Source organism: Protopterus annectens, chromosome 4.part0 (genome assembly GCF_019279795.1).
Source record: "Protopterus annectens isolate FY-2018-M chromosome 4.part0, PAN1.0, whole genome shotgun sequence".
NCBI classification, from domain to species: domain Eukaryota; kingdom Metazoa; phylum Chordata; order Ceratodontiformes; family Protopteridae; genus Protopterus; species Protopterus annectens.
The window spans coordinates 1326601841-1326613823 of NC_056733.1; the positions used below are offsets into that span (position 1 = coordinate 1326601841).

Below are 11983 nucleotides of genomic sequence, written 5' to 3' on the forward strand. Positions count from 1 at the left end.
GTATCTTAGTTCTGCTGAAGCAGCAGGTTTGAACAGTGGTAAAGTTAGTTTTTCCAAAGCATAATTCAGGTCCCATGCTGGAGTGGGTGGCCTTCTGGGAGGTCTGATATTAGAAGCCCTTCTGAGGAATTGTTTAATCAAAGGATGGGAGAATGGGCTGTTCTGTATCAAAATGAGCTGAAATGGCTTAAGTGTGGATTTTAATAGAGGAGAAGGAGAGGCCACTATTAAGTACCTCTGCTAGGTAGTCCAGGATAAGAGATGGAAGGTTGTGATGTATTGCCCCCTCTGGACTGGCTCCAGGAGCAGAATCTTTTCCATTTTCCTGTGTAAGATTTTCTGGTGCTGGGCATTCTGGCCTCTGCGATAATGTCTAGGACCTGTTTGCTTAACAAGGGCCCCTTGTTTGCCTTTAGAGTATTAGCCATGCTGATGGTTTGAGAGTCTGCAAGTCTGGGTGCAGCATCTCACCCCACCTGAGTTAAGAGGTCTGAGATCATGGGTAGCTGCCTGGGAGGCTGTAAGGTAAGGCTGCACAGTAAAGGGTACCAATGCTACCTGGGCCAATCATGAGCAATGAGGATGGCCTTTGCTCTCTCCTCCTTTATTTTGATCAGTACTTTGTACACAAAATGGGTGTTCCAGGGGAAGGTCATGGCAGCCACCTTCCACGCTACGTGGCGATACTCCATAGTACAGAATTTTTTCAGCCGATGGTTGAGATGCGAAGCAGAGAGATCCACCTCCGGAGTCCCCCAAGCCTAGGTGATTTGTAAAAAGATTTTTCTGTGGAGCTGCCATTCGTGGGGGTCCAGTAAGTTTCTACTTTAGTGGTCTGCAGGGTGTTGTTGATCCCTGGTAGGTATTGGGCTATCAGGTGTAGTCCCATGGAAGAGGCTGTCAGCCAGAGGTTCATGGCTAGCCTGCACAGAGGGTAAGATTGGGTCCCTCCCTGTTTGTTGATGTACCACATTACTGTGGTGTTATCTGTTTTGATAAAGAGAACCCCTGGCTTGAGATGGGGTTGGAAGGATGTCAGAGCCTTTTGTACTGCAATAATTTCCTTCTGGTTGATGTGTAAGGGAAGGTGCTCGGCATCTCAAAGACTTTGGGTGCATCTGCCTTCTAGGTGAGTGCCCCAAGCTATGTCTGAGGCATTGGTGGTAATGGTCTGCCCAGTTGGGTGAAGGGAAGACCCTTGTTCTTGGCACAGGGCCCTGTCCACCAGAGAAACTTGGCCCTTATACAGGGGATCAGAGGTAGAGAGGTCTTTAGAGGTTGAGAGTGCTGACACCAAAGGTTCTTTAGGTATCACTGAAGTTTTTTCATGCGAAGCCTGGCGAGAGGAATTAGAAGGATGCAAGATGCCATGTACCCCAAGGCTTGCAGGAACTTCCCAGCAGTGAGGTGACTTCTGGAAGCCAGCTGGGTAAAATAGAAAGGCAGGAAGTTCTGCTTTTCTGGGGCTAGGAAGGACATTTGGGATGCTGTGTCCAGCAGTGCTCCCAAGAAAATGATCTTCCTGGAGGGTGTTTGCCTTGATTTCTTCTTGTTGATGGTGTACTCTAAGGAGGTTAAGAGGGTTTTGACAAAGAGGAGGTCCTTGAGGAGCTTTTCTTTGCAATCTGCCTGAATGAGGCAGTCGTCCAGATAAGGGTAAATTTGTATATTTTTCTGTCTGCAAAAGGCTATGGCTGGGGCTAAGCATTTAGTGAATATTCTGGGAGCAGTTGATAAGACAAAGGGTAGCGCAGAGAACTGAAAGTGTTGTGAGCCTGCTCTGAAGCGAAGGAATTTCCTGCAGGATTCCCTTATGGGGATGTGGAGGTAGGTATCTTTTAGATCTAGGGTAACTAACCAGGCATTTTATGTCAGCTTAGGAAGCAGCTGCTGCAAAGTTAGCATTTTGAATTTGGGGACCACCAGGAAGGTGTTCAGAATGGATAGATCCAGGATGGGGTACCAAGTGCCCTCTTTTCTGGGAACTAGGAATAGTCTGGAATAAAAGCCTCTGCCTGTTTGATCTGAGAGGACAAGTTCTACTGAACCTTGGGATATGAGAGTTTGGACTTGTTTCAATGTCTCTGCCCACTGATTTGGAGGTAAGTCTGGGTACCCTCTTGGAATTGGGAGTTCATTGAAGGAAAATTTGCATCCCTGAAAAATTATCTTTAAGACCCATTGGTCCCTTTGCTACAGAAAGCCAATTTTCTTTGCAGAGGAAGAGCCTTCCTCCTAGTTTCTGGTGAGTGAAAAGAGGGCAGAGGGTGGACAGAGAGTCATTGAGAGTTTTTGCCATAGAGGGATGGCTTAGAACTCCCTGCCTTTGGAGTGGAAGTGGTCCACTGTTTGGTTCTCTGCTATCCCTGGGATAAGAGTCTGGGTGGTCTGTCCCTGCGGGGCTTACCTTGCCCCTGTCTGCTAGGTGCAGGAAAGAACCAGTGTTTTGAGGGAAAATTCCTGTTGAATCTAGGAGGTTGTACCTGAAGGAAATATTTTACAGTTTGCATAGATTTTGCTTTGTCTTGCATCTTTTTAAGCACCTCTTCTGCTTTTACTCCAAACAAGTGGTCCTTATCCAAGGGTGCATCAAGTAACTTAGATCTGACATAACCAGGGAGAGGCTGTTGCTTCAACCATGCATGTCTCCTAATGACAGATCCTAACACTGCTGTCCTGCTTGAGGCTTCTAGGGCGTCATATCCACAGTGTAATGAGTGTTTAGCCACTTGACAAGTAGAGTGCAGTAAATCTACTAACTCTTCCAAATTGGCACAGTCAAGAAAGGTTGAAATCTTTTGTTTTAATAGTTCCAAAGTGTGTTGTTGATGTTTTCGCATGTGGAACTGACAGCTGAGTGTTCTGATAGCCAAGGCTGCAGAGGTGTATACTTTACCCAATCTGTCCAGAGCTCTAGAGACCTTGTCAGAAGGAATAGGATTCTTTGCAGAACTAGCCTTAGCTCTTTTTGGTCCCTGTGTAATGATCTCCAGGTCTGCAGCAGGATTTCTGTACAGGTATTTGTGAGAATCAGGTACTCTGTAATACCTGTCAGGTTTTCTGGTAGCAGGTGGGAGGGCATCAGAAGTTAAGCTGAATTCATGGAAGACATCATCAACCACCTGTAAGATTGGAGGAATGGCCAAGGATCTGTGCTGGGGCAGGTCTAGAAACTCTCTCAGTCTTTTCTTAGACTGAGGGATGTCCTGGGATTCCCAGTGGAAATGTTCCCCAAGGGTGTGAATGGTTTCCCCAAAGGAAAGATCTTCTGGTAGGGACGCAGAAGGAATGGATCCCTCTGCATCTGAATCCTCATAAGCAGTCAGAGGTTGTTATTCCTCTTCAAAATCTGAATAATCAGACTCCTCAGAATCCTGTTCTGTCAGTATTTCAGGAGAAAGGTCTCTTTTCCTTTTAGAGGGTGTGGCCTGACTACCCCTGATAAGGGTGATAAGATCCTCCGCCATTTTAAGCATATGAGCTTGGGGTGGTGGAGCAAGAGTAAAATGGTGGCTAGAGGTATTTTTCCGAGGAGTGGCCTTGCCTGTAGGCCTAAGAGTATCTATCGGTCGGAGAAAAACAATAGTCAGAGGAGAAGTCGTTTTTTGTTTAGATTTGGTAGTGCGAAAAACCTCCTCCGAAGCCGGTGCCTGCGTCGAGGCTCCAGACCCAACCAAGGCAGAGACAACCAAAGGCTCAGAAGACTAAGAAGATTTCTATGGCATACTGGACTCTGAAAGGGTCTCAGTAGAGGCCTGCAAAGGTATCGAATCAGGCATCAGGGGCTTCAAAGGTGCCTCATTGAATTCCGGAGAACTGATGACCTGCTTAGCAGTAGAGTCGTTGGAAGGCTTAGCCTTGTGTTGTCTGTCTCTATCTTTACCCTTACATTTTTTCAGAATGTCTACAGATTGTTGGCTGACGGACGCCATTTCAGAATGTGAAAACGGAAGATGAAAAAGTACAGTTTTGTACCTACCATAAATGTAGATGTTTGAGTGCTAATACAGCTGCAGTCATAACAGATGGGTTCTCCTGCCATCAGGCGGGTCCTCGGTCGGCCGAATTCCAAGGTCTAGGTCCGGCGTCGGTTGTCGTCGCGTCTTCCCTGACGTCAGTGCGACAGGGGTATAAAAAGAACCAGCCGACGCCATTTTCTTCAGTTTTTCTTGCCTCAGATGTCAGGTGCCCCCAGAAGGAAAACATTACATAAATTTTGTGTAATAAAGCAATACCATATAATCAAAATACAGTAGTGTAAGCAAATACACCATAAATGAATACCCCAGTCAGGTTGTATGAGAAGGTGTTAGCCAATAGGCCTGTCCCAAGAGGGGAAGGAGGGAGGGAAACCTGGACTGCAGCTGTATTAGCACTCGAACATCTACATTTATGGTAGGTACAAAACTGTACTATGTTCATCGTGCATACAGCTGCAGTCATAACAGATGGGTAGAATCCCAAAGCTAAGAAAGGGGTGGTAGGCACTAGGTGGAACCAGGATGCCCTGCAAGACTGCAGTGGCAAAGCCTGCTCTAGTTTTGGAGTATAATGGTAGGTGGTAGTGCTTGGAGAAGGTATGCACAGAACTCCAAGTGGCTGCTTCCAAAATATCTTTGGTAGGAACTCCTCTGAGGAAAGCTGCAGAGGTAGCTGTGGCCCTTGTGGAGTGAGATCTGATGCCTGCAGGTACAGTTTTGCCATGAAAAGAGTAACAAAAGCATATGCAGTGGGCTATCCATTTTGAGATTGTCTGTTTGGAAATTGGCTTCCCTTGAGCTCCTATAGCATAGGACACAAAGAGCTGTTCTGATTTTCTGAAAGGCTTTGTTCCGTCCAAATAATAACGCAGTTGTCTGTGGATGTCCAAGGAATGTAGTAATCTCTCCCCTTTGTTTTGAGGATTAGGATAAAAGGTGGGTAAGTGTATAGCCTGATTCAAAGCTACCCTGGATACCACTTCTGGCATAAAGGAGGGGTTGGTTCGTAAGGAAACTCTGTCCTGATGGAAGATGATAAAAGGCTGCACAGCCATGAGGGCTTGTAGTTCCGATACCCTACGAGCTGAGGTAATAGCCAGAAGGAAAGCTGTTTTCCAGGACAAATATTGCAAATCTGTTGAGGCAGCTGGCTCAAAAGGAGGCAAGGTCAGCTTTTCTAGAATGAAATTGAGATCCCAAGCAGGTATTGGTTGTTTCCTTGGGGGTTTCATATTCTTAGCCCCTCTGAGGAACTGTCTTAAGAGGGGGTTTCATATTCTTAGCCCCTCTGAGGAACTGTCTTAAGAGGGGGTAAGAGATTAAAGGTGGATCAGTGTTGTATTCTGCAGAAATGGCTGAGGCATGGATTTTGATGGAGGAGAATGAAAGTCCACTGCTTAGCAGCTCAGCTAGATACTGTAATATTTGAGGTAAATTCAGTTTTCCAGGATTCTGGCCCTTTTTCTCATTCCAGGCACAAAACCGTTTACATTTTGCGGAGTAAGCTTTTCTAGTAGACGGCCTTTTGGCCTCCAAGATGACATCCTGCACCTCCTTGGAGATTAGGGTCTGTTGTGATGTTAAGGAATCTTCCATGCGGCCAGATTGAGTGTTTTCAGCTGACTGTGAAGAGTTTTGAAGCTGTGCCGAGTCAGAAGAAGAGGCATTAGAGGCAGGGTCCATGGTGGGGAATGCGTCAGGCTCCTCAGGAGTGGGTACCAGTGATGTCTTGGCCATTCTGGAGCAATGAGAATCATCTTTGGTCTGTCTGCTCTGGTTTTTAATAGAACTTTGGGTAGCACAGGAAGAGGTGGGAAGGCATAAACTGTCATTGTTGTCCAACTGAAAGAGAGAGCGTCCACTCTCCAGGCCTTTGGATGAAAAAACCTTGAGCAGAATTTTGTCAATTGGTGATTTTTGTGGGAGGCAAAGAGATCTATGTCTGGCCTTCCCCATGCTTGAATTATCTCTGTAAAAACTTGAGGATGCAACTTCCATTCGTGTGGATCTGTCATATTTCTGCTTAGGTTGCCTGCCATCGTGTTTTCCTTGCCTGGCAAGTACTGTGCTTGAAGTTCGATTTATAAGTCCAGAGCCATGTTCCAAAGTGACATGGCGAGCTTGCATAGGGGGTATGAATGGGTTCCTCCCTGTTTGTTTATGTACCACATTACTGTGGTGTTGTCTGTCCTTATCAATAGTTGACCTGGATGCAGTAGGTCATTGAAAGCTATAATAGCATTTATTACTGCTAGCATTTCCTTTTGGTTGATGTGAAGGTGCTTTTCTTTTTGGGACCATTTGCCCTGAATGCACCGATCTGTCATGTGCGCCCCCCAGGTGTAGTCCGAGGCGTCTGTTGTCATGACTGATTTGCTTGAGGCTTGCTGAATGGGAGACCTGAGTTTGTTTGGCATGCTTGAGCCCACCACAGAAATTCCTTTTGAAGACATGGAATTAGTGGTATTATTGTTTCCAAACTGTGGCTGTGTTGAGACCATAGGTTTTTCAGTTACCATTGAAGTTTCCTTCGTGCTCTTGTACCTCTGTTCTTTGGAGCTTTTCTCCCCGGGCCTCCACTGAAAACGGATATGTATCCAGCTGGACTATCCCGGTCAACAAATGTAAAATAAAATAAATAAATAAATAAAGTTTCCTCATATGCAGCTTTGCACATGGGATTAGTAGGATGCAAGATGCCATGAATCCCAGAGCCTGCAGGATTTTCCTTCATGTCAGCCTGGTGAAATTTGCTAGTGTTCTGAAGTATTGAGTTAGCTGCCCCTGTTTCTCTGGCGTGAGGTAGGCCATCTGGGTGTTTGTGTCCAAGTTGGCACCCAGGAAAATTATTTTCCGAGAGGGTATTAGCCTTGATTTCTTTTTGTTGACTGTGTATCCCAGAGAATTCAACAACATTATTACATAAGCCAGATGTTTCAAAAGTATGTGCTTGCTGTTCACTTGGATCAGGCAGTCGTCCAAATAGGGGTATATTTGTATCCCTTGTAGTCTGCAGTAGGCAATTACTGATGCCAGGCATTTCGTGAATACTCTGGGCGCAGTAGATTAACCAAAGGGCAATGCAGAGAATTGATAGTGGGTTGAACCTGCAAGAAATCTGAGGTATCTTCTGCAATTTTGTCTGATTGGGACATGCAGGTAATGCCTCCTTGAGGTCCAATGTTACCAGCCAAGACTCCTTGCCCAACATGGGAAGAAGCTGCTGTAAAGTGAGCATCTTGAATTTTGGTATGAGTAAAAATGTGTTTAGGATGGATAGGTTCAAAATAGGTCTCCAATCTTTTCCCTTCCTTGGTACCAGGAATAGTCTGGAATAAAAACCTTGACCTTGTTCGTGAGCAGGTACCTCTTGAATAGCTTTCATGTCCATGAGATCTGAAATTTGTCTTTGTGCCTCTGCCCTTTGATTGTGTGGCAGGTTTGGCATGCCTCTCATTTTTGGAAGGGTGTGAAAATGGAATCTGTAGCCTCTATTTATAATGTCCAGGATCCATTTGTCTTTTGTGACAATATGCCAATGTTTTTGAAAATAATGCCAGTTTTCCACCCAACGGTGCTGCCATTTGAGCCTTGCTTGGCATGCAAAGGGGAAAGTCATTGGGCTTGCTTTCTGAATGGCTGTGAACTATCCTCACCACCTCTTTGTGTAGGAGCTTGCCATTGTCCTCCTCTAAACGATCCTTGAGATTGCCCTCTGCCCCTCGGGCGCCTGTATCTACCTCTTTGGGGTCTGTCCGTGGCTGGAAAGGACCAATTTTTGGAAGGCCAATTTCTACTGAAACGTGGAGGTTGTACCTGTAGAAAATCTTTCACTGTTTGCATTGATTTATCCTTTTGCTCCATTTTCTTTAATACCTCCTCAGCATTAACACCAAATAATACATCCTTATGAAGAGGGGCATCTAGTAATTTAGCTTTGACATGATCTGGTAAGGTTTGTTCCTTGAGCCAGGCATGTCTACGTATCACTGATCCTGTAACAGCAGCTCTACATGAGGCCTCTAGAGCATCAAAAATACATTGCAATGTATGTTTACCCACGTGCTCTGCACTATGCATCAAATCCTGCAACTCCTTCAAGTCTGGTTGTTCAGGTTGTGACATTTTACTTTTCAATTGTGCTAACAGAAACTGTTGGTACTTTAGCATATGGAACTGGCAGCTTAATGCCCTCATGTTTAAGGTGGCCGAGGTATATACCTTTTTTCCCCACCTTTCTAAGGATCTGGAATCTCTCTCGGAAGGTAATGGATTTTTAGCAGTGGAGGCCTTAATTCCCTTGGGGCCCTGTGAGATAGTTTCTGGGTCAGCCGCATGGCTTTTGTATAAAAACTGATGTGAGTCAGGAACCCGGTAGTACCTGCCAGGCTTGACTGGGGCTGCAGGTAAAGAATCCGGGTTAAGGCAGGCCTCCGAGTACACATCATCTAGTATGTCTAAGACAGGAGGTATAGCCAGAGGCCTGTGCTGAGGTAGCAAGAGAAAATCCCCAAGCCTTTTCTTGGAATCGGAGTACTCTTGGCCTTCCCAGTGGAAGTGTTCCCTTAAGGTATGCAAGGTTTCCCCAAATGAGTAATCCTCTGGGGGGGAGACAGAGGGAATGGACTCCTCTGCATCAGAATCTTCAAAAGGGGAGTAAGAATGTTCCTGTTCATCAGAGTGCTCTGATATAATGGAGGCCTGGTCAGAGGAGGGGGATTCTTCCTCCACTCTGGGCCTTTTGTCCGGGGGGGTTGAGAACCCCTGATAAGAGTAATTAAATCCTCAGCCATTTTAAGCATTTGTTTTTTAGGCATGGGGCCTGGAGATGGGCCCTATGTAGCTTGTCTCTTAGAATGCATGGCTGCTTTAGACTTAGTGAAAGCCTTGATGGAAAAAAAAGAGGAAGGTCTGAAGACACCTTGAGAGGAGGCAGACCTGTCTACATTTTGAGATTCACCACCAAGAGTGGCTTCGGTATCTGTAGTCGGGGTGTGGGCCGAGGAGCCTGCGACCTCGGGCACAGAAGACACCGCCAATGAAATGTCGTCGGTAGTCAGGGGCTGCGTAGGCACCTCGCTGAGAACCGGACCACCTGTAGTCGGCTTTGGCGTGGTGTCGGTAGAGGCCGCGGACCTCGTGTGTCGGGCTTTATCTTTGCGCTTTTTAGACAAAATTGGAGTCGGAGTATCCGATGACATAATATAGTTAAATTTTTTACCAAAATAATGCTGGGCGAACTCCGCCCGACACTTAATGGTGCGTTTATTGAATGTAGCACAAAAACGACAGACCGAGACGTTGTGGTCTGGGCCTAAGCAAGGAATACAGAAGGAATGAAAATCCTTATGCGGTATTTGCTTCCCACATGAAATACAATTATTAACTTTGTCTGACATCGGTCTGAGGCAAGAAAAGTTTCAACGGGTACTTAGCTTTCAAGAAGACTTCGGTTGCAAAATTTTCGTAATTTCAGGAGCTGGCCGACCGGCACTTGCGAACTGCTTCTGCTTCGGGCACCGCGCGGCAAGAAAGACTGAAGAAAATGGCGTTGGCTGGTTCTTTTATACCCCTGTCTCACTGATGTCAGGGAAGAAGTGACGACAACCGACGCCGGATCTAGACTTTGGAATTCGGCCGACCGAGGACCCGCCTGACTGCAGGAGAACCCATCTGTTATGACTGCAGCTGTATGCACGATGAACATCACCTGGCTACAATAAGAGCACTATGACGAACAGTTCTTGTGTAAAAGAGGGCACAGAACTGGCAACGGGACGTTGTGATCTGGGCCTAAACAAGTGACACAGTATGAATGGAAGTCTCGGTGTGGTATTTGGTTTCCACAGGCGAGACAATTTTTAACTTTTTCGGACATTGGTTAGTGCAAGAAAAAAAGGATCCCCAATGGGGTACTTAGCTTTAGACGTTTTCAGCTGTAATTCAAACTCTGGTAGTGACTGACCGGCACACTTGCGAACTGCTTCTGCTACGGGCTCCATGGCAAAAAAGACTGATGTAATGGCATCAGCTGCCTTCCTTTATAGCACTGACGTCAGGCAGCAAGCGACAGCAGCTGACGCAGAAAAACATTGACTCTGGTATTTGGGCCGGCCGGGGGCTACCACAGCAGGGATAACCCACAGGTGATGAATGCAACAGTGAAACATGAAGAACATTAGGGAGATAAAAGAATATCACTCATCTAACATCTCTGAAAACAGATACTGCAAGTAAAAAAAGAAAAATGTTAAATCAGTACAATACTGCAACCCACAATAATGATCAACCCTCTACAAATGCAAAAAATTAATATTATATCCAAACCCACAAAAAAAAAAAATACAGTTTGACACAACTACCTTATGCAATCTTGCATAGTACTGAAAGGGAAAGAAATTCACAAAAAGTTACTGCACAGCTGTATGGGACTTGAAACTGAGCCAAGGTCTGTGAGCGCCACCATTGTATATTAGACCTCTGCATGCTAAGAATGGTTTCCTCAAACAGAGCATGTGAGTCTTAGGCATGCTGTACACATCAGTCTCTTCACCAGGGAACATGGTTTACCTAATGGAGCTGAATGGGTAGTTCAATGATATGCAGCTGCACTCTACCGAACAGGACACCTATCTGAAGCTGTTTTACATGCACCAGACATTCACCAAAGAAACAAAGGGATTCAGATGCATAAAAATCAACTGCCAATCATTAGCAGACCGGAGTTCCGCTGTGGCGACCCCTAATCGGGAAAAGCCGAAAGACACAACTAATTTTGCAGGTCTCTGGATCATATTGTAGCCAAGCAACACAGCTCTGCCAAACTGCAGAGAATGCTGCTCAGCTTGGGTGGACATCCATGAATACTGCCCAAACCCTCAGGCAAAAATACAATATCATCTAGAAATGGAAGCTCTAGGCTCTAGCAATTACAATCAATGTGCAAGGCATTAATTTTCTAGAAAGAATTACACAATGTTTTAGCACTGATAAATGATTTCAGATCAAGGATACAGGTAAGCAGACTGTGGAAGTTGCACTGCTCTGAAGGACATCACAGTATTAAATGGCCAATCTGTAAAGTTACACATGAGCACTAGAACAAACTGCATTAGATGCAAAATGACAACTTGCAAGGAAATGTGGGAATACAGCTTAATGTTCCTTGAAGGTCCAAAGATATTCAGTGTGGATTAATCTATGTAGTTATACAATAACTTGTGTATTTAACACACCAGTTTAACTACAAGTATGCAACATGTTTCACTCACTTTTGCAGTTAAAAACATTAGACAGAATGAAAAAACAGCAGGCATCTTGACTATAGTAAACAGCAATTTGTACGTTTCCAGAATTCCACCTGTTGCTTCTTTGGATGTAGCAGTTTCCCGTTTTTCTTTTTTCAGTAAAGCAACAAGTGTTGTTGTTGCTATGAAGACCACTCCCCAAAAACATAAGAAATCTAGCACAAAAAGAAAAAAGTCATTCATATCTTTACTTCCTTTAATATCAAACAGCAAATACATTAACTTGACTCATATCAGCATAAGTACATCAGAATGCAACTACTTTAAACTTAAAGCTTCCAAGTTTTTTAAACAGCCATGAAATTACATATTTTTTCTGAGCCAGGATTTATTCAGACACATCGGAAAATAATTTCCAAACTGTTCTATAGAATGCTGCAGTCATACAAGTAAAGATCTACTTGGAATAATTTTTTTTTGTCCTGATAAAGACCTTGGTACAAAAAGTCCAACTGTGCAAGTAACTTACAAACTTGCAGATTGTCAAGTGTGTTTTGCCAGTTGCAGCAGTCGGCAAACAGTACTCTGTCGCAGGCTGTCTTAACATCTGGCCCAGCTTTTCAGAACTGGGCATTCATTCACAAATACCAGAATGTCACCATCTTCACTTGGACATTAGCACATAATGATATAAAGATGGCATCAGGCCACACCACCTTTAGCGATTTCTTTCCCCACCAAGGGCTGAAAACATCT

General features: G+C 44.9%; 1 protein-coding gene across 1 annotated transcript in view; it reads right to left on the bottom strand.

Annotated features, from left to right (window-relative positions):
- Positions 1 to 11506, bottom strand: part of LOC122800444 (acetyl-coenzyme A transporter 1-like) — a 171369-nt gene extending 159863 nt beyond the window's left edge. Inside the window, exon 1 of the mRNA XM_044069889.1 lies at positions 11252 to 11506. Coding sequence (XP_043925824.1) covers positions 11252 to 11506 — 255 coding nt within the window. The remainder of the gene's footprint in view (positions 1 to 11251) is intronic.
- Between the last annotated feature and the right edge of the window lie 477 nt (positions 11507 to 11983).